The sequence below is a fragment of the Vulpes lagopus genome, chromosome 9 (assembly GCF_018345385.1).
Source record: "Vulpes lagopus strain Blue_001 chromosome 9, ASM1834538v1, whole genome shotgun sequence".
Taxonomy (NCBI): domain Eukaryota; kingdom Metazoa; phylum Chordata; class Mammalia; order Carnivora; family Canidae; genus Vulpes; species Vulpes lagopus.
This window is the reverse complement of record NC_054832.1, coordinates 19,493,832-19,516,542: the sequence shown is the minus strand read 5'-3', so window position 1 is coordinate 19,516,542 and position 22,711 is coordinate 19,493,832. Positions and strand designations below refer to the sequence as shown.

The following is a 22,711-nucleotide window of genomic DNA, read 5'->3' as shown; positions in this document are numbered from 1 at the left end:
TGATCCTGAAGACCCAGGATCGAGTCCCACGTCAGGATGCCTGCATGGAGACTGCTTCTCCCTCTGCCTGTGTCTCTGCTTCTCTCTTTGTGTGTCTCTCATGAATAAAAAATAAAATCTTGAAAAAAAAAAAAAAGAAATTCTGTACTGATAGTCATATTGACATCACTAATACAAATAATGAACATCAACATACTAATTCTCAATGGGGAAAAACTGAGAGCCTTTACCCTAAGATTAGGAACATACGGGAATGCTGACTCTCACCACTTTTGTTCAACATAGTACTATAAGTCCTAGCCTTAACAATCAGATAACAAAAAGAAATAAAAGGCATTCAAATTGGCAAAGAAGTCAAACTCTCCTTCTTTGCAGTGACATGATATAGAAAACCCAAGATTCCACTTCAAAATGCTAGAACTCATAAAGCAATTCAGCAATGTGGCAGGATGCAAAATCAATGCACAGAAATCAGTGCACTGATTTCAGATGCACACTGAGACTGAAGAAAGAGAAATTAAGGAATCAATCCCATTTATAATTGTACCCAAAACCGTAAGATACCTAGTTATAAACCTAACTAAAGAGGTAAAGGATCTACTCTAAAAACTACAGAACACTTATGAAGGAAATGGAGGAAGACATGAGATGGAAAAACATTACAGGCTTATGGATTGAAATAGTAAATATTGTGAAAATGTCTGTGCTACCCAGAGCAATTCACACATTAAACGCAATCCCTATTGAAATACCATGGACTTTTTTCACAGAATTGGAACAAATAATCTTAAGATTTGTATGGAACCAGAAAAGACCTGGAATAGCAGAGGAATGCTGAAAAAGAAAACCAAAGCTGGAAGCATCACAATGCCGGACTTCAAGCTATATTAAAAAGCTGTGATCATCAAGACAGTATGGTACTGGCACAAAAACAGATACACAGATCAATGGAACGAATAGAGAACCCAGAAATGGACCCTCAACTCTATGGTAACTCATTTTCGACAAAGTAGGAAAGAATATCCAATGTGCGGAATATAAGAAATAGTGAAAGGGACTATAAGGGAAAGGAGAGAAAACTGAGTGGGGAAAAATCAGAGAGGAAGACAGACCATGAGAGACTTCTAACTCTGGGAAACAAAGAGAGGTGGGGGGATGGGGTAACTGGGTAATGGGCATTAAGGATGGCACATGATGAGATGAGCACTGGGTGTTACTGTATGTTAGCAACTGAATTTAAATAAAATATTTTTTAAAATACCAATTCTAAGTTAACTCTTGAGTTAACACACAATCAACACCAACTACAAAAACAATTTCGTGGAGAGCCTAAAAACCCTGATTCTAATATTTGTATAGAAAAATAAACCCTTGGGAATGTCTGGGTGGCTCATTGGTTGAGTGTCTGCCTTCAGCTCAGGGCGTGATCCCAGGGTTCAGGATCCAGTCTCACATCAGGGTCCCTGAGAGGAGCCTGTTTCTTCCTCTGTTTGTGTCTCTGCCTCTCTGTGTCTCTCGTGAATAAATAAAATCTTAAAAAAAAAGAAAAAGAAAAAGAAACACTCAAAAAGGCAAAATAACAGAGATGGAAAACCTTCAGTGGAAGGCAGGGGATGGGTGGTGGAGGGGCAGCCACAGTGAATTTTTCAGTGATGAAACTGGTGGTAGGAGATTCAAGTCCAAGCATTTGTCAAACCCATAAAAACTGATACAAAGTGAGATTTATTGTATATAAATTAATAAGTCAACTAGAAAAAGAAAATAATCCACAAGAACAGCAAAAAGATGATGAAAAGTAATATAACGAGACTCGCTCTACTGTATCAAAACATACCACAGTGCTACCATGATCTAATCGGCATGGTACGGACAGATGAGCAGACAGAGCCATGAGACCAGCCACAAAGTCCAGAAATGGACCCAGAAAATAAAGGAATTTAGTATGCTACACCTGAAATCTAAAGAGAAAAAGAGATGGAGTTTTATCCTTTTTTTTTTTTTTAACTTTTAATCTCTACATCCAACATGGGGCTCGAACTCACAAGCCTGAGATCAAGAGTTGCATGCTGTAGCAAACAAATCAGCCAGGCACTCCCAAAAGACAGAATTTTAAATACATAGTGTTGGGTAGCATTCTGGAAGGGAAAAAAAAAAGGTTGGATCTCTAACTCCTATTTTCTATCAAAATAAATTCCAGATGGATTCTAGTTGGATAGTAACCTGAAACATAAAACTTTAAAGCCAACAGAAAAAAAAAATGGGAGAATTCCTTCATAGTCACAGAATAAGACCTTTGTTATTATGACACAAAATGTATATACTCTAAAAGATAAACTACACCAAAATTAAACATTGCTACAAATACCATTTGTTAAAAAAAAATGTCTATACTGTATAGCTGCATGTACAGACTAGCTCTGGAGAGACACACATAATACTGCCAAGAGTGACTGCTTCTGGGGAAAGAGACTGGGAGACTTCCACTAGTACTTGGTGTTGTTTGTGTATAATTACATATTTACATAGTTCAAAAATATGAATAATTCCTGTGTTGTCTGCTCTTACCCATCAGCTTAAATAACTGAAGGCTTGCCATAAAAAAAGTTCCTCAGAAAAAACATCCAATATAAATATCCAATTTAGAAATATCTATGTAACACATAGTTCCTAGAACAACACGGGATATAAAAGATGTGCTTAAGTTATATAGGTAGCTATTATTTGTCACCATCTTCTTAACAACACTTAATGATTATTTGGAAATATATCCTTCTATTTTCAAAGTTGGGAATTCTATATATGGTATCACACTGCAGCACACTGTAACATAAAATATTCCATTTTCCAAAAATAATTTCAGCAGGCCAACACTAAATTAATTGGAATCGAAATAACTGCCATTTAGGCCCTTCAACATCTCATCACATTCCCTTTTGCCCTGAGACTCCAAGTCAGCTGCACTGTTTCACAACTCTTAAACATCTCCTTGCTTTCTTCCATATTTTTTGAAAAAACACTGTTTCTTCTTCTGAAAGAACTTTCCCCACCTCTATTGAAATCATTCTTACTATCAAGGCCAGCTCAAATCCCGCCTATCCACAAAGCTTGCAGAGATTTGTGGACAGGTACATAATATACATACACAAAGAGAAAGGTAACAAAGATATAAAAGATACAAAGGCAGAATAGTCAATTTAAAAACTTATTTATTAAACAAGTTAAATGCAACTAAAAGTTTATTTAAAAGTCCAACATTATTGGATCCCTTTGAAACATCTATTCTGGAAGAAATACTTTGTCAAACCAGTGATAAGAGAAATGATAAAAATAGAACAGGTATGAAAAACACTTTTAAACAAACAAACAAACAAACAATAAAGCACATGATAAATTCAGAAATAAAAATAAAAACACACAAATTATTTAAATATGAAACCAAAATGTTTCACGTATTTTTAAATGTTTCTGGTGTACTCACATGACGGCTGACTTGTCCGTGTTAGTAAACACCACATAAACACCTTTTTAAGGTATTGGACTTTGTGTTTTACTGAAATAATTTTAGATTATGAGTGGGGTATGTAAATTGTCTACATTCAGCGAACATATTCTATGTATGAACATATTCACTTATACTTAATGAAAAAAAAGAACTTGTAATTTGAACATCTTGATTTGAGAACTGTGGATTTGAGAGTCCTATTAAATTCCAACATCATAATCACCAAATGTACTATCAAAAATGCTATTTCAAAAACATTTTTTTTTATTAAAAGAGCTGCTTCTGAAAATTTCAGTATTTTAGGGCAAAAGAAAATAACCATGTATTCTTGTTCACAACTCCTGATGTTTAGCCTCTGTGGTTAAAACAAAAAAAATACCATGTAATAAAGATTCCTATAGAAAAGCCTAGGTCTTTCTCAGTGGTTCCAAATAGTGTCATACAACATTTCACCGGAATAATGGTTTCACCACTGCTCTGGCAGTAGCTTGTTTAAAACATAACTTTGCCCTGTAACATCCATCGAAGACTCTACAACATAATTGAAATTGGCAGTACACATGAAGACCATGATGTGAATGGGAACTGCTTGTGGCATGAGGGCCTCTGTGAAGCTGCTGTGTGTGTGTGTGTGTGTGTGTGTGCGCGCGCGTGCGCGCGCGCACCTGTGCACACGCGCTTTGAGGAGGAAACAGGATGAAATGGTTTATCCAGAACTATAAAACATTTTTCTAACTAGATCTCAATTGCATAAATAACATAAATCAAGTGTTTAGAACTTCCATGGATTCTGAATTTCTATGAGAAAGGCAACTATTTTTTTTGTCTGTTTTATCATTCTTTACAGAGGACAAGCTTTAGCTGTGTACACTCTCCTGGACACTGAGGGAAAGGTCTCGTTTGTCCCCTCCTCAGTCAGAAAGAGAAGGGGAGCGAACAGACCTGCCACTGGCGGGGCTGGAGAAGCTGAAGGGCTCTTTGTCCTTCTCTTTACCATCGTGCTTGTGCTTATGCTTGTGCTTATGTTTGTGCTTCTTCTTCTTTTTCTTGTGCTCGTGGTGATGGTGGTGATGGTGGTCACTGTGTTTGGAGGACGCGGGCTCCTTTGTAAACACTGATAGTGGAGCTGCAGCAACTGGATGCATACTCATCTCCAATGGTGACTGTTCTTTACCTTCAAGATTAAAAACACCCAAATGAAATTCTGCTGATAACAAGGTCAGTGAGATGAACATAAGAGGGAGCTGGTGACAGCAAAGGGGAGGGACCCTAAGGGTTTAACACCTCCAAGAGCATAACGCAGAATGGGAAAAGGATCTGAATAAGACATTCCATTAATCACACACAGTAAGTACTCAGCACTGTGGCCAGAAAACTGAATACTTCAATTCCTCAGTTTATACCAATTATGATATACACCAGTATGTTATGAAACCATATTTTGTAAGTTAAAATTTATGTTTAAAAGTATTATGAAATGACAAGAATGATTACACATGTGTGTTATAAGACCTACATTTGTCCTTCAACTGTAGCTCCTTCAACTTTAGTTCGATCCTAAGGTATTGGGTAGGAAAATGGCAGAAGTTTATTTTTGTCACCCAAAGAACCACTTAAAAAGACATAAACATGCTATGCTAGTTACTGATAATCATATCTCAGCAAAATTCACATTCTATAGTCCCTTAAGGTACTTTCTGGAAATAGACAGGCAAAAGTGAACTCTAAGTAGATTCAGTGTACATAGCTTAAGAAAATCAGAAAAGGCAGTGAGTCTATAAACAGAATATCTCCACTTAAAGGCAAAAGTAGTGTCACTTAAGAAAAAAAGATGAGAAATAAGAAACCTGTGCTTTTGACTAGATTGTGCTGTTAGCCTTCGGCATACATTTTCTTTCTCTTTATCTCATCTAAAAAAAAAAAAAATCAAACGTTTTGGAAAGTTCTTTCCATTTCACATTCTATCGGTCTAGGAATCTACAACAGAAGTTCTTTCTCAGACTCTAGTGTACAAAAATTTCTTGCTTCCTCCAGAAGCTACAATCCTTGGGCCATACCCCAAGAAAGACTTCTCTCTGTATTACTCTGGACTGACAATACTGCTTTACATGCAGCCAACTAAGCAAAAAAGCCTAAGAATCATCTCAGATACCCTCCCATTGGTTTTCACTCATAAATATCAACTGTCAGATCACCTCACCTCAGTCTTTCATTAACTGGTTCCTATGCCTAATGTGTCTTACACTCAAATCTATACTTTACATAGCTACACAGAAGTGGTTCTCAACCAGATGGATTTTGCCCCCACAGGGGTTATTTGGCAATATCTGGAGATAGTTTTGTCATCACACCTGGGGTAGAAGTGGGAGAGGAAGACATAGTGGTGTCCCAAGGGTAGAGCCTAGGGATGCACAGGACATCATACCATACATAGAACAGCTCCTCCAACAAAAAAATTCTCATGCCCACAATGTTAATGTGTAGGTTGGAAGACCCTGCTGTGTAGTGATCTTCCTAAAAACAAAGCTATATGTAATTATCTGCTTAAAAACTCAGTTGGTTCTAAAAACAACAAAAATGACAGCAACAAAAAAACAACTCAGTTGATTCTACCAACAGAATAAAAGCCAAAAAAACCCTTGGGCTTAAACGCAGCAGTTTCTGAAAATACATGCTTTATCCCAACTAGCTAAAAAAACCCAGCTTTTCAACTAAAATGGACTATTTAAAATATCAGCATTAATTTTGTTCCAAACTAGCCCCAAAACCATGATTCTTACCAAAACTACACCACAGAAGTTTTCTAAAAAATCAGTTTCAGCACTTATCTGACAGTTTACAATCTGTCCTGAACTTACCATTCCAGCCTTATGTTCCCCTATCACTTTCTATGCACTTTAGAGTAGCCCTTTCATGATTGTGAATTTGTAAATGCTATTTCCTATGCTTGAAATACCCTTCCCTTATTTGTCCAACTCATAAATTCACTTAACAAGCAACAGGAACTATATGGGAACTGGGGAAAATAGAGATGAACTGGATAGATCTCGGTCTTCTGGCGTTTACCAACTAGCTGAGAAGAAAGAAGTTGAGTAAGTACAACCAAGTAATAAAAAGACAAAGCACAGAGTGAACCAGTAGCATGACAGGAGACTTAAATTAGCTGTGGTGGTATCAGAGGCAAACTTCTCCAAGGAAGTAATATTTAAATGGTAACCTAAAGAAGACAAAAGGGACAGAAAAAAACATTTCAGGCTCTTTAGGAATTTAAAACTCAGCTCAAATGTCATTTCTTTAAGTTTTCCCCAAACTGCCCCCCAAAATTAGTACTTTCATGTTCCCACAACATAATTCAAAAAGGAAATTACAGCACAGAGAACTTAAATGACTTGCTCCCCAGGTGGCACCGGCAGGTCTGAGACCAAAAGCCTAAATCCAGAGTCTGTGCTCTTAACTGCTCTGCCGTGCCACACACAGCACAGTACACACCGCAGCACACCTTTTTTCTTTGGGTCTCTCTCATTACACTTAGAGAGCATCTTGAGAACAGGTGTCTTTTTCATCTTTGTATCCCAATGTGTCACCCAATATCGCACCCTCTACATCTCACCTCCTCACCCCTGCCAAAGCTTGCTAAACAAATGAATGAATTAATACAACAGAAATATCTAATTATTGCATTTCTTTTAGATAGAATATTAGGTGAATTTAGTCCAACTAAATGCAATCTGAAGGTCATTAATTTTGAAGGGAGCTGGAGAAAGCACAGAAACTATTACAGACCATTCATTCAATTAGTATTGACTGACTACTAAATTTCTTTGGTGTCAGGCATGGTTCAAAAATTTCAGGACAAATGAATAAACCAAAGCTCTTGTTCTCTCAGATGACACATATTTTATTACTACAAAGTTATATTTTTATATTCATGGTATTTTGCTAAAGATAACACTAATAATAATGCATAAGCTAATTACAGAGATTATGTACATACAGAACAAGTTTAGGGATCTGTATCTTTTTCAATAATTGGTACCAAAATAACATTCAGAAAAAATTTCAGGGATATCTGATTTAGAGTATCAGCCATTTGGCTGATATGCCACTGTAAGATTTTAATTTAGATTTTAAATAAATTATACAAGTATGTTTCCAATCACAGGACACAGAGTCAGCTGATAAGGAGAAGTGATAAGAGACTTTAAACCCTGATGAACAAATCCCTTCAGATCCTACCTCATGATTTAGACTACAACAGACTGTGAGCTTTTCAACTGGCTGTCTGCACTATTAAGAATCTGAGGTCCTCTTCTGCACTGAAGTTTCATCATTCTAAACACCTGCCAAGCTACTTGGATTGCAAAAAACCAATAATTATATTGGAAACTGTACTTCCTAGCAGAGGTAACTGCCAAATAGACAACCAAGTGTACTTGGGTATACTCTTTTCCAAGGAATACTTATAACCACTTCAAAATCCAATCTCTTGTGGCCTTATACTTAGCATTAAAGATACACTGATTATAAATCTTGCATGACCCTTGATTTGTAATTACTTTATTCATAAGACAACGGATTAGCTAGATCCAAAGATAAAGGTGTAAGGAACCTCGGCTCCAAGGACAAATGGCTGATTTTAAGGCTGGGCAGGATATTTACAAGATGAACCTGAAACATCTGGTATAATGGCAAGGAAGTTAAATTCTTCTCAACAGACCCAAGAGTCAAACTTCTAAGAGGTTCTCACTGTCCAAAGATGGGACAATCTGTATAATGATAAGAATAACTAATGGACTGGAACTAATTGATCACCATCGGAGGATGTTAGCCAACTCATCATTTGAAAAATTATTAACTAAAAAGAGAAGCCATTATTTTCCTCCTCCTCTATGATCTATACCACTGGGTATTAATAGATGAGGGGGGACTCTAGCTTTATAAAATAAACTAGTTTATAAAAATGGAAAGATTAATTAGAATATCACCACCTTGTGGGGCACCTGTGTGGCTCAGTCAGTTGAACATCTATCTGACTATTGATTTTGGCTCAGGTCATGATCTCAGTGTTCTGAGATCCAGCCCTGCATCAGGCTCCAAGCTCAGCAGGGGTGTGCTTGAGATTCTCTCTCTCTCCCTGTCCTTCCTCCTGCTCACACATGTGTACTCTCACTAAATAAATATATAAATATTAAACAAACAAAAAAGAATATCACTGTCTTGCAACTCTTAGTGAAATAATGGATCGAGGCACTGAACATCTTAGTGGTTAACCTCAGAAAAGAATCAACTCTTTTTTTTTTTAAGATTTTATTTATTCATGAGAGACACACAGAAAGAGGGAGGCAGAGACATAGGCAGAGGGAGAAGCAAGCTTCATGCAGGGAGCCCAATGTGGGACTCGATCCGGGGACTGCAGGATCATGCCCTGAGCCAAAGGCAGATGCTCAACCGCTGAGCCACCCAGGTACCCCAAGAATCAACTCTTAACTATAGGAAACAAACTGAGGGTTGCTAGAGGGGAGGAGGGTGGAGAACAGGTAACTGGGTGATGGACATTAAGGAGGGCAAGTGATGTAGTGAGCACTGAGTATAAGACTGATTAATCACTGACCTCTATCTGAAACTAATAATACATTATGTTAATTAATTGAGTTTAAGTTGAAAAAAATAAAAATAAGTAAATAAAATCTAACTTCCAGTTGAAAAAATAAAAATAAGTAAATAAAATCTAACTTCCACTATTCAAAAAAAAAAAAAAAAAAAAGTCAACCAGACATTGTATATTTCCAGATGGAAGAACACACTGCCATCTATAAACCTGAATACAATTAAGCTTCTATATCCGACTATAAATTTACAAGAAATAAAAAGGACTCTACATGTTAATTATACCACAGGTATAGAATTAGAAAAATACAGACTTGAAAACTACAGCTTAAGACCCTGGTTTCTTTAACAAATATACTGTAAAAGGGAAGAAAAGACAGAGAAAAAGGTAAACTTGAAACCTTAAATTTAAAAAGATGTAAAGGACAGATCAACCAACTACAATGTGTAGACCTTATGTGGATACTGGTTCAAAAAATAAAGTGTGTTAAAAATAAGTATCAGAATGATGGCATAAGTCAACTAACTGAAACTTAAAACACTGGATATTTATAAATATGAAAAAACATGAAAATATTTAAAAATATGAAAAAATTTAATGTTTTAAAGAATGCTACTGTGGTTAATGACTTTTTAAAGTCCTCATCTTTTAGAGATATATATTAAGTTGTTTATGAATAAAGTGATGATCCATGGGATTTGTTTCAAAATTGTTCATAAGGGTGAAAATAGGTAAGGATATAGATTACACAAAGTTGACCATGAGTTGATCGCTACAGAAGCTAAGTAATAAACATGGGGTGGGGGGCAGTTCATTATAGTAGTCTGACTCCTTCACAGTTTGCCATAATAAAGTGTTTTTTAAAAAGGAGAAGTTAAGGCAATTTGACACTATCCATGAAAATGTTAAATATCCATAGTCTATGGTTCAAAATGTTCATTTCTAGAACTCTAACCTATAAATGTGCTCATACATATGTGCAAAGACACATACACAAAAATATTCACCAGAATAGTATTTGTAACGACAGAACATCTGATAAAACCTAATGTTATTCTATAACCACCACCCTTTAGCTCTTAAGTTTTCAATTATTATAGACTATATGTACAGTCTATATATATATATAGTCTATAATATATATTATGTTCATTATACATATATATTCATTATATATATAAAATGATCCATTTATTTTAGAGAGAACATGTGCATAGCAGGGGGGCACAGAGGGAAAGGCAGAATCTCAAGCAGCCTCCCGCTGAGTCTGACAAGGCAGGGCTCAACCTCCTGACCCTGAGATCATAACCTGAGCCAAAATCAAGAGTTAGATGCTTAACTGACTGAGCCAGAGCCATTCAGGCTCCCCGACAAAATACATATATATTTTTTGTTTGCTTAATCTCTATCTTTCCTGGATAATTTCACCAGGTCTAATCCAAGGTGGTAAGTACAACTTCCTTCTCATACGGAATTGTATTAACAATCAGATTTGGGACATGTATGAGTTGACTTTCACACTAGCATGATGTCATCTATAGAAGCTCTACTGAGAAAAATGCATGTATTACCATCAACATGACACATTTACGCACATAATTTCATGTATCACTTCGGGGTTTACAAGATTCCTGGGAACCTGAGGCCCACCCAAGGTGAGTTACCACTCATTTTTAAGCTAAAGAAAGCACTTTTAGACCCTGAAATATGTGTCTCTATGATAGATGGCACATACATAAACAAAGGATTTATACATAATTAAGAATATTGTATTTTCCTATTTCATTCATATGAAAACCACAAAACAGAGTATCTGTTTTGTTGTTCTACCCAATGTTAAATCTTTCCTAGAGATCTAGTAAAATGCACTATGGATAAGGATTTTTGCTGTAGTCAATTTAACAAGTGCAAAATAAACTGAAAGAGGTACTTAATATAAGCCTAATTTAGGGGCTTGTCAGCCCATCTGATTAAAGTGCTGTCAAAATTCAATAACCTGTTAGTTCTCTTAAATTTGTTCACATAGGTATATGTTTAAACTTAACACAAAACCTGCAGTTTTTATTAGGAAAAGTGTGAAGTCTGGTCTTCGTATTCTTTAGATCACTGTAAAAAATAAAGTGTAAAATTATATCATTAAAATTTAAGTAAAAAAAGAATCAAAGTCTGCTTTTCACATTAGAGTTTCAAAAGAAAAGAACTAGTACTTTCAAAATATATATATTTCTTTTTTTGCGGTAAAGATTTCATGCACTAAAACAGTGATTTTCTGACTTATGCAAGAAGGCATTATGTAATACAGCAGCCCTAGCTAGGCAAAACTGCAGGAACTCTCTTCCTTTTCTTCGCCACTAAGGGTTTCCCTCTGCTCCTGTGCCCGTCACTTCTCTATGCCTCATCACCACAGACAGGTTGTGTCAGGCTGCTGTAGTGATGGAGAGGACACAAGAGGCTGTATGGCCTCCTCTTTGCCTCAGGGGAGAGGAAAGAAATAATAAAGGAAGGAAAATACCCCTGCCACTTCTCTTTTCTTACCCATAAATGGCTTAACCTATCACACATATCATCCTCAAAATATTCTTCTAGCATATGCAAGGAAAGAGAAAATTGGAGGGAAAAAAGAACAAAAAGGAAACCATGACTTGTCCACTACTTAACAGTTTCCACCTCTTCTTTATCTTACCTACACGCCCATTCATCTTCTATCCCACCCCTCAGGTGACATCTGTAACACATTCCAGTTCTCAATTATCTGGTTTGCTGGCTCTTTTAAGAGAGCCATCTCAGGATTCATTTTGGCTCTAAGAAAGGAAGCAGGGCTCCCAATCTCAAAAGCCTTGGACCTAAGGAGATAGCAGAAATGAGTAAGCACAATTCCATTGTGCAACACAAAATGGAAGGCACATCCCTGCCTCAGAGGACTTCTCAGTTAACTCTTTTTCAAGAGAAGCTGGAAATCCAGATTGCTACGTGTGATCTCTTTTTAGTAAACTACTTCAAAAATTTTTGTGAGACTTATATAAAACAAGTAAAAGATGCCTCAGTTGGATGTGCTGAATAAGGCTCTAAATAAGGCCCATTTGTGAACTATAATTTGGAATCCCTTGGAGAGTTAAGAGAGGTCACAGCTTCCCTTACACTGGTTCTAAGCCTCCTCTCCTCAGCCCTCCAGCTAACAACCTCAGGCCAGGCTAGCTACCACAGCAAGAGACCCTGGCTCCTTCTAGGAGGCAGGAAGAGAGGAAGTCCCTATTTTACTGCCAACTTTGAATTAGGCAAAGTTGTGCTTCTGACATTTCTAAAGATGAAGTTCTAAGGGCCCCTTTTCTCAGAAACATTGTTACAAACAGTGGCTAGGTTTGATACTCTTACTCTTCATGTATGGTGTAAGTTAAAAGGGATTTTAACTTTGTTGGCTAGCTTGGGAAAGTTACCTATCAAATATAACAATGTATCTATGGGAAAACCACATTTAGAATTCCAAAACAAATATTAGTACAAATAATCTTCTGGAACATCACCATTTGTAAAATGAAAGTTTTCTAAATTCTAATAGTATCACTATTGAATCTTAAGACCTGCTCACTGGCCACAGGGTACTGAATAGCATAAATACATTTAAAAAAAATTACAAAAGCACATTAAAAAAACATATTGCAGTTAAGTTTTACAAGTCAGTCCAAGTAATATATGGGTATACACTTTGCCTGATGACACAAAAAGGTCCTAGCAACCAGAGCTGAAATATTAATACTTTCCTATTCCACACTCTTAGCCCTGTATCTCCTCCTCAGTCTTCCATGAGGTCAAGAGAGCTACAGGACTATAAAAAGAGAGATTCCAAAAAAAGTAAAAGTGGGTTTTTAAAAGCAATAGGGAACTATGATACAAAGGCATATTAGTGGCCACAAAATGGTGTTAAAATTTGCTGCTCCCTAGGTTAGTGCGCCACATCACAAAGAAAAACCAAACAAACATTTTCAGACTCTTTTCTGGAATAAGAAATCATTTAACTGCCGAATTCAGACAGATTTTTTTTTTAAAGGCATGGAAGAACAGGCAGAAGCATCACCCCAAACTATATCAAGAGGTTTAGAATACTCTGAGTCTGATCATTTTTAAAAATGTGGGCAATTTTTCATGGCTAGTAAAATTTTAGTAAGTATAATGGTAATAAAGCAAAATTACACCAACACCAAAAATAAAAACAACAGAACATAAGGCTAGCAAGGCCAAGAAATGTCAAAATTCACTTATCAAAGTGATAAAGACTCCAGCTGATTCTTTCTGAAATAAATTCTGCATGAACCTATTACAGTAAATGCATACAGCCGCACACAGAGAGATATAAGAAAGCAACAATCTGGGGTCTCAATACCAAAATATTCTGAGTTGTTACTCTGGCTTGAATTAATCACAGTTGATCCTTAAGCTCCTCAAATCAATAAACAGCTACTCCTTTGTTTATATCATAAAAACATGGCTTATATAAACAAAATCCATCTGTTGGAATCTTAAAAGTCTGACTAATGACTTTTGGAAAAACTATTCTTTAAAAATGATTTTGCTTATATATCTTGTTTTTCACTCCCTGTTCCTCCAAAACTTGAGAACTGAATCTTTAACACTGAATGTTTATTATTCCTTATCTAAATTACGACCTTTTTCTTTCTTTTTTTTTTTTTTTGGTAAGCAACTAAAAACAAAATAAGCAGAAGACAATGTAGACAACAAACACATCTGAACTGAATTACTTTTCATAAAATTAAGCCCAACTACTATTTAATAATTTAAAAGACAGAACATCTTAGTTTTCTAGTATAGCATCTAGGCTTCATGACTGACCATGAATGACCAATTGTAAAGCTTTTAAGGGGAGAGGGAAAGGAAAAATAAATAAATGACTTTCACATTTTATAAAAGTATGAAAGGTGCAAATTTGATGGTATCTACTGAAGCTGGCATTTTTCATCTTATACTATTCTAAGAAAAATAATTGCCAGAAAAAAATAATGGATATTTTTAAATGGCATAATAAGGGATGTTTTTCCCCTTTTCTACTCTTTTCTCATTTCCAAGTTTTATAGGAGTGCACTATTTTCAAATAATCTAGTTTAAAATATTCTTAGGGGCACCTGGGTAGGTCAGACGGTTAAACGTCCTACTCAACTTAGATCTTGATCTCACGGTTGTGAGTTCAAGCCCCAAATCAGACTCTAAGCTGGGTGCAGAGTCTACTTAAAAATCAAGAAATAAAATATTCTTTACATTACATAATACAAAGTCAATGTGTTGCAAGAAAAGCAAGTCCCTAGATCTATATTTTCACGTATTTTTTTAAGTTGATAAGCTTTATACATTTTGTAAATTTGTTAATAATAATAATAATAATAATAATAATAATAATAATAATTTCACCTGTTCCCTTCCGTGCAAGCTCCATGCTCCACTGGGGTTTCGTGGTGGGTGTGCCATCACAGCCTGTTGAGTGCTGAGGTATTAAAGCAGATCGGGAGCTAGTTGGCCGATATTTAGAGAGCCCTATAATACCAAAGAGGGAAAAGAGGCGTTTATTTCTTGGTTTACCAAAAGAAGAAAAAAGCCTGACGTGTTTTTATAAGTTAACCTTAAAACCAGAAGCAGTTCAACAGCAGAATTCTAATAAGACTACTACTAACTACTAAAGATCCCATTTGATTTTAATGCTTTGTCATGGTTCCTTTGTGCTTAAGTCTAGGGACAAAACACATTCAAGAAAGACAGTAAAGAGTAACTGGCCTGCAATATATATAAACTGGATTCTATATTTGAGGTAGAAACCATATTTTATATTATGTAAATGGAATTTTGGATATAGTAAAATTTCCCTGTTCTCCCCCAAAATTTGCTAATAAATTCTAATACTCAGCAAATAGATAAAAATAATTTAGGGGTTACAGAAGATATTTCAAAAAGGAAATGTTTTAATGGCATAATGTGAACAGCACTGTAGCAGCTATCAGGAAACCTAGGTTCTGGTTCCAGGTTGTCAACAAATTAGATAATCCAGGTGAGACACTTATCTCATTGTGTCTCAATTCCTTCATCTGACACATGGAAAAGTTCTAAGGTCAGTCTAGTCCTGAGCAGTCTAGTCTATTACTTGAGCGTGTCATTTAGGGCAAGTCACCCAAGATCTCTCTCTTAAATTTACTTGTCTACAAAATGGACTGAATAGGTAAAAAATTGTTAAGATCTCTTACAGTCAGAAAAGCCAAAGAATTCATGATCTGTCAGTTTTCAAATGTATCTTAGGCTCTTATATTCTACCTAAAGCTAGTTCTCAAATTCTACTAGCTTATCTTAGATTACTAAGTAGTGAGAAATAATTTAGGTCTCAACACTAAGATTTAATAAAAAGCAGACCATGGTAGGTAAGGGGGACTTTGTACAACTGTAACAAGTTTAAAAAGGATGGAAAAAAAGAACAGAGAAAAAAATATTCAAATGCAGAAGTCATAAAAGACACCAATATGGGGCATAAATAAATACTCATTTTTTTCCAATAAATAAAAAAAAAAAGGAAAAGGACCCAGAAAAAAAATAGTAGTCATATTCCCAATAAAAAATGCATTATAAAGTATACTTGAGGGGCTGCCTGGCTGGCTCAGTCAATAAAGCATGTTGACTCCTGATTCTGGTATTATGAGTTGAAGTCCACAATGGACAAAGAGATTACTTAAAAAAAAAATTAAACTAAATTTGACTTATCATTTATAATTAATAAGTCTCTTTATAAGTTACTACATTGGTGGCAAAACAGTACTAGGCATACAAAAATAATGATAAATGAAAATTAATAAATTACATCTTACATATCAACGTGGACGAACTTTAGAAGCATAATGTTGACTGAAAAAAGTCATACTCATATCATACCAGTTTCATAAAATTAAAAAAACAAGTACAAAGAAATCCTATATTTATGTGGTACACTATAAAGAAAAACCAGAGAATGATTAAGTAACAAAAGAAAATGAAGACAGTATTTCCTTGTAGTGCAAAAGTAGGTGAACAGAACTAGGGAAGAGGCAGAAGAGGAATGACAAGCATGGGGTCTAAGACGCAGGTTAAAGTGGAGAGAGGTTCACAGATCTTTGATGACTCTATAAAATTATAAAATGGTGATGATATAAGCTAGGTATTAACTCTTGAAAAAGCATTATGATAAAATGTATTAAGAACTGTAAAAATCTGAGACGCTTCAGTGGCTCAGTGGTTAAGTGTCTGCCTTCGGCTCAGGGGGTGATCTTGGAGTCCCGGGATTGAGTGCTGCATCAGGCTCCCCCAGGGAGCCTGTTTCTCCCTTTACTATGTTCTCTGCCTCTCTCTGTGTGTCTCCCATGAATAAATAAATCTTTAAAAAGAAAAAAAAAAAAAAAAAGAACTGTAAAAAAAAAAGTCTCTCATAATACAGTTAAAATTAACTTTGCACCAATAATACATTTTGGGAAACATATCCATGAATATAATTTGACAAAAAAGAACCAAAAGTTTTTGAATGAAGATATCCAGCACAGAATTATCTGTAATAAAAAAAAAATGAAACAATATAAATACCTACCAAGAAGGAAAAATAAAGTATATTATATCAACTCAATACTGTTTCAGATACTATTTTCAAAAGAAAAGCTTATATTTGAGAGATGCATGCAAAAATTTATGATATTATATGAAACAGGGAGGCAAAGAGAGAAACCTGTTACTGGGGGGATTAGTTTCAGTCAAAATTTTAAAATTATGGTTATATTAAAAAGAAAATAGGTCTAATATTTTATTTTGAGGTTAGGTAGATTACAAAAAAACAAAAACAAAAACAAAAAACCAAAAACCAAAAAACCAAACAAACAAACAAACAAAAAAACCTTTAAAAAGAACCCTAAAGCTACTGGAAGGAATCTGTTGAATGTTTTTTTAAACAAACAAACCCAGAAGTATGGCAAATACATAAAAAGACCAAAATAAAATAGAATTTTAAAAATATCCTTTAAAAAAACTTATTCCTATGCTGATACACCTTATAATCTTTTTTATTTTAAATATTTTATCTATTTATTCATGAGAGACACAAAGAGACGCAGAGACATAGGCAGAGGGAGAAGCAGGCTCCCTGCTGGGGGGCCTGATGCAGGACTTGATCCCAGGATCCATGGTCACAACCTGAATCAAAGGCAGATGCTCAACCACTGGGCCACCCAGGTGCCCCTTCCCCTTATAATCCGATACAATCTAGTATTTTCTAGTTACTTTTAAACTTTATAGTTGTTCACTTGTAAATAAAGCAACAAGCCTTTATTTGTAGCACCATGTGAACTCTCTTGTATACCAATCTTACCTGGAGTCGATGGCCTTTCAAGCATGTTCAAATGATGAGAAATAAACGCCTGGCTATCATGAACAGTGTCCATATCAATTTCCTCCTCATCTTGAGAATTTGAGAACTAAAACACATACACAAAACAAAGGCGAAAAGAAGCCATTATATTGCTTTACATTTGGATCTTAGCTCTTAGGAAAGGTAGCAGAGAGGTCACAGAACATACCCCCACATCTTAAAAGGAAAAATAGTCTTTTTCTCAAAAAGTACTAACAGTAAGAAAAGATTAAATGGTCCAGCCTCCAAAAGAAGCTGAATGGATATTACTGGAAATGAAATAGCAACTAAAATCTACTCCTATATTGTGGGAAGAGGGAGTAAGCTGTGGTAAATCACACACACAGTTCCTACCCCAAACAGAGAAGAAGTATGTGATAATGAAAGTTAAATCAGATGGAAGATCTTAAATGGGCATTTGGGTTCTTTTATGATTCAGTCTGCCCCATCTGTTCCTGCTATGGAAAAACCATTGGAAGTATTCAAAAAGATTTACAAGAAGGTGAATATCCTACACTATTAATACAGGTTTAACCTGTATTTCTTACTCTGATTTTGAGTTTGACTTTACTGCTATCCTCATTCTTCTCCAGTATTTGACCAGGTTCTAGTGGGGACCCCAGTGGTGTATCAGCCTTCCTCTTCACTCCCTGCTGATGAGCTGACATATTACATGATGCTTCCTTGGCAAGGTGATCATCTTCCTGCGGCAATATTCAAGATCAAAATTAGATTTCTGAAGACAAGTAGCTCATATTATAGCTGAACACTAATCGCTACAGCAACCATGCAGATTAGAGCATGCCCAGTGCTTAAAAATTATCAGCAATGGGCTTAAAATAAACTTCCCCTTTTCCTGTCTGCTAGTCTTTTTGGGGGGAGATCAGAGGTATATAAGTGAACTTCTAGAGCTTTCCCAAAAGAGTATATTTTGGTGTCATTTTCTCCCTTCTCCTGAAGACTCCAAGAATGAATGTAACACATATGGGCAAGAATTATAAACATTATTTGTTTCTACAAGTTCTAAGTATTCAGATTTGAAAGAGCATTTTTGTGAGTCTCATTTTTTCCTATTGAAAGATCTTACTCCTTCATAATCCAAACTCTAGAATACATTTCAAATTTACAACAAATACATACAATCACATTCCAGGAAATCTAGGTGAATAAATAAATTTAAAATGATTATCACTAACTACCATTAAGAGAATCTCAGTTTTCAAGTGTCAAAACACCAGTAGGGAATTGCCAGGCAAGTAATCTGGTCTAAATATTGGCGAAAAATGAAGCATGAATTATTGGGAACATTTTGGTATTAATATGAAAATCGTTTCAGGAAACTTTCTTTAAATTATAGTAAAATGATTATGTATCCTAAAGGTCTTTTTATAAAAAGTCTGGTAATTTTATAATGCACAGCTAGAAATAAAAGCTTTTTAAAAGGCAAACACAGACACACGTACATAAATAAAACAATAATGCAAAATCTCCTCCCAAATCAGCAGCTTACTCATTTACCTGACCAGTCATTGCTATTTATTTGATAAGCATTTGTCAGGCACTTATCATATGCTTAGAATTGTGCTATGTATGACACAGAGAAGCAAAAAAACAAAACAAAAAACAAAACAGAACAAAAAACCCATAAAACAGAAAACAAAAAAACAGGTAGAGCCCCTATGTTCAAATAGTTTGCCAACAGCATATATGGACAAGATTAAATATTCATTTTGATTTTCTGCTACTCAAGGAAGAAATTCAACACTCCAGTACAAAAACATGATGTCACCACAAAAGGAGTCAATGGACTGGCAGCACATCATTTGTCATGTGCAGCTATGTAGTTTGTCAGAAGCATTTTATAAACTGTAAAGTACTAAACTACTGTCAGCTAGTTGTTTGTTTTTTAAGTGCACATGAAACTTAGTGGCTTTAAAATTTGCCAGTCAAAACAGCAATTCTCTTCTCTAGATAGCTCTATATAATGAAACTACATCTTCATATAATACATCGGATTCTTACAGGGTTCTGAAATCCAACTAGCTGTGCGTGACTACTTGGATTAATCGCGGCTTCTTGGTTGCCTGCTATGGCCTCTGGAATTATGGTCGGATTCAAGACAGCTTTTTTCTCTTTTAGATTAAGAACCAACCCAAGCTCTGGTAAGGGCAAGCAGGAAGGTCTACTGAGGCCAAAAAGTGTGAAGTACAAGTCCACAGCACCACACCGTAACCTCCAGTCATGTGAAGTTCCTAAGAAGTAAATAATAAAGAAATAAGTCAATATGTACTCTTTTTTTTAAAAGTTTTTTTTAAAATTTTTATTTATTTATGATAGTCACACACACACAGAGAGAGAGAGGCAGAGACATAGGCAGAGGGAGAAGCAGGCTCCATGCACCGGGAGCCCGACATGGGATTCGATCCCGGGTCTCCAGGATCACGCCCTGGGCCAAAGGCAGGCGCTAAACCGCTGTGCCACCCAGGGATCCCAATATGTACTGTTAATCATAAATTTTTTACTGCTCCAGAACCTATACAGAGGAAAAGGATTATGATGTCAAGGGGCTATCTAATGACCTAGGCTGAACGGGCAAACCTTCTACTCTAAAGATGCATCTTATCTTAACATAGATACTTAGAAATTGTTATAGAAGCAGTAAATGAAAAGTATTTTTCATTTTTAAAAAAGATTATTTGAGAGAGAAAGAGAGAGAGCATGCACATGTGTGTGGGGGAGTTGGAGTGGGGACTGGGGGAGTGGGAGACAGCATCTCAAGCAGACTCTGTGCTGAGTGTGGAGTTCATGTGGGGCTTGACCTCTCAATCTTGAGGTCATGACCTACGCTGATATCATCAAGAGTTGGCTTTACTGACTAACCACCCAGGTGCCCCTGGAAGCAGTATATAACAATGAATAACTAATTATGTTTATAATTGGAAAAAATGTTATTACACCATTTTTTTTTTTTTTTTTAAGATTTGAGAGAGAGCAAGTGAGTGAGGGGTGGGGGCAGAGGGAGAGGGAGAGAAGCAGACTCCCTGCTGAACACAGCCCGATGCAGGACTCTATCTCATGACCCTGAGATCATGACCTAAGCTGAAAGCAAGAACTGGATGCTTAACCAACTGAGCCATCAAGGCACCCCCATTATACCATTCTTCTTAGCAAATGAATGTTAGATATCCACTAAAACTTTAATAATCCAAAAACAGTATTTTTTCTGACTTTAAATCTTCCTTTAAATTCTTCCTCCTTGGTAACTACTCCATTCATTCTGTTCATCTTGTCTGATCTTCTTAAATAGTCCATTAGGAAGACAGCACTCCATGAGCCTTTATGAACTTTACCACCTGAAACAAATTCTGTCGAATTTATTACTTTCAGATTTTAAATGTGGTAAGAAACCCTACAACTACTTAAAATAACAGGATTCAAAACTTTTATTGAGGAGGAGAAAAACGTTTTGGTAAATGTCTTATATTTGCGTTGCTCTACTAGATATTTGTTTAAAAAATAAAAATAAAAGGAAAAGGCAAACCCCAGAGATATCAACAGCTGGTAAAAACATACTGACAAGAAGACTGAATGATTCGTGTACAAATTTGGTTTAAAGTAGTTGAGATATTAGAGGCAAATTCTTTCAATTTCTCTGATTAATGTCTTTTTCATTTCCAAAATAAGGGTCTTGATCTTAGATTATACCTTATCCTATATCAATAGCAGATCAGAGAGCAAATCAATAGAGTTCTTTCTCACTTTCCTTTTTTTTTTGCCAACAGAACATTCCAGGTAGATACTGTCATCGAATGGAACTGATTGACAGGATGAAATCTGTCACCTAGGGCTAGAGAATTGCTATGGTTTCTGGGCAAAATTTAAAATGATGTACAGAATTTAAAACAAATGAAAGTGACACATATATTCTTCTGGGTAAGAAAAACCTTACAAATACTTAATTGTGACCAAGAACTGTGATTTCAAAAGAGGACCATAATGCTTAAAAAGGAGAGACAAAAGGGAAAGAGGTTGCTACAGCAAATTTTAGACAAAATAGTATTAATATTAAGCTTTGTGGTTCTCAACAAATGTTAGAATGAATAAATAAACTGTCACCAATCAAACAGTAATTCCAACGAGACATATCCCAACAGGTTAAGTAAATGTGACATAAATACATGAGAGGAATCCTATATTCAGGATTGAATTCAATCCTATATTCAGTCTGTATAAATACAGACTTCATACTATATACCACGCTGCACGAGGTACCTTATATGCTTTGGAACAGCTATCATCAATCCTATGTGAGACATCTTCAACCATGCTATTGTGTGGTAAGGTAGCAGAAAGATAAAGAGTTCGTGAGAAGGATGAGGTTTTTGTCACAATAACTACAGAGAAACTAGACATGGGAACAGTATAGACTGAAAAGTAAGGATTTTATTGGAAATCCATTTCCTTCTCTGGAATATGCAGATCTGGACATTTTAATGGCCTAACATGGCTTAATTTTATCCATTACTCTCCTGGTCAAAGCACTTTGCGCATGTAAGTTCACAAAGAACAGGTATCAGATTCCTGAGCCTTTTATTACAAAGGCTAGATGCGCTCAGAGCTCTGAAGGAGGGAGGGAATTCTGCCAGAGCACTAGCACTACCTACTCATGGGTGTTGCAAGAAAAGGAGTGAATCTTAGGCATTTTATCAGTAAAGAAAACTGGAACGGTTTAGGGTACATTTACACTGGAAGAAAAGTTAACCTTAAAGATTGTTATCACCTAATTATGTCTGCTGCAAATAACCACCTTGAACTGTGTTGTAGATGACATCAAAACCAGTAAGGCAATTAAGTGTGAATTCCTCAAAGTTTAAAAAAAAATTATTAGCAAATGGAAAATGTACATTTTGATGAACATCAAAATTTTGTTTTTTGTTTTTCTGTTTCTTTAAAGTCAGCTTAAGGATGATTATGTAGCATAGTAAAGGCTGCTAAATGCACTGAACTAGAATGAGAATTTTTTTTAACTTTTTATTTCTACTTGGTCTTTTTTCTTTTGTTTTGAACATTTTATCTATGTCAAAAAGAGAGAGCACATGTGTGCCCATGAGCAGTGGGGAGGGGCAGAGCGAGAGAAAGAAGCATGCTCCTTGCTGAGCAGGAAGTGAGACCAGGCACTCGATCCCAG

At 35.7% G+C, this 22,711-nt stretch overlaps 1 protein-coding gene across 1 annotated transcript in view; it reads right to left on the bottom strand.

The window, feature by feature from the left end:
* Nucleotides 1–3,189: 3,189 nt before the first annotated feature.
* TAF2 (TATA-box binding protein associated factor 2) overlaps nt 3,190–22,711 on the bottom strand; it is an 87,546-nt gene continuing 68,024 nt past the window's right edge. The window contains exons 23-26 of the mRNA XM_041768546.1: nt 19,546–19,775; nt 17,485–17,590; nt 14,529–14,651; nt 3,190–4,676 (exon numbers count right to left, since the gene is read on the bottom strand). Coding sequence (XP_041624480.1) covers nt 4,414–4,676; nt 14,529–14,651; nt 17,485–17,590; nt 19,546–19,775 — 722 coding nt within the window. The 3' untranslated portion in view covers nt 3,190–4,413. The remainder of the gene's footprint in view (nt 4,677–14,528; nt 14,652–17,484; nt 17,591–19,545; nt 19,776–22,711) is intronic.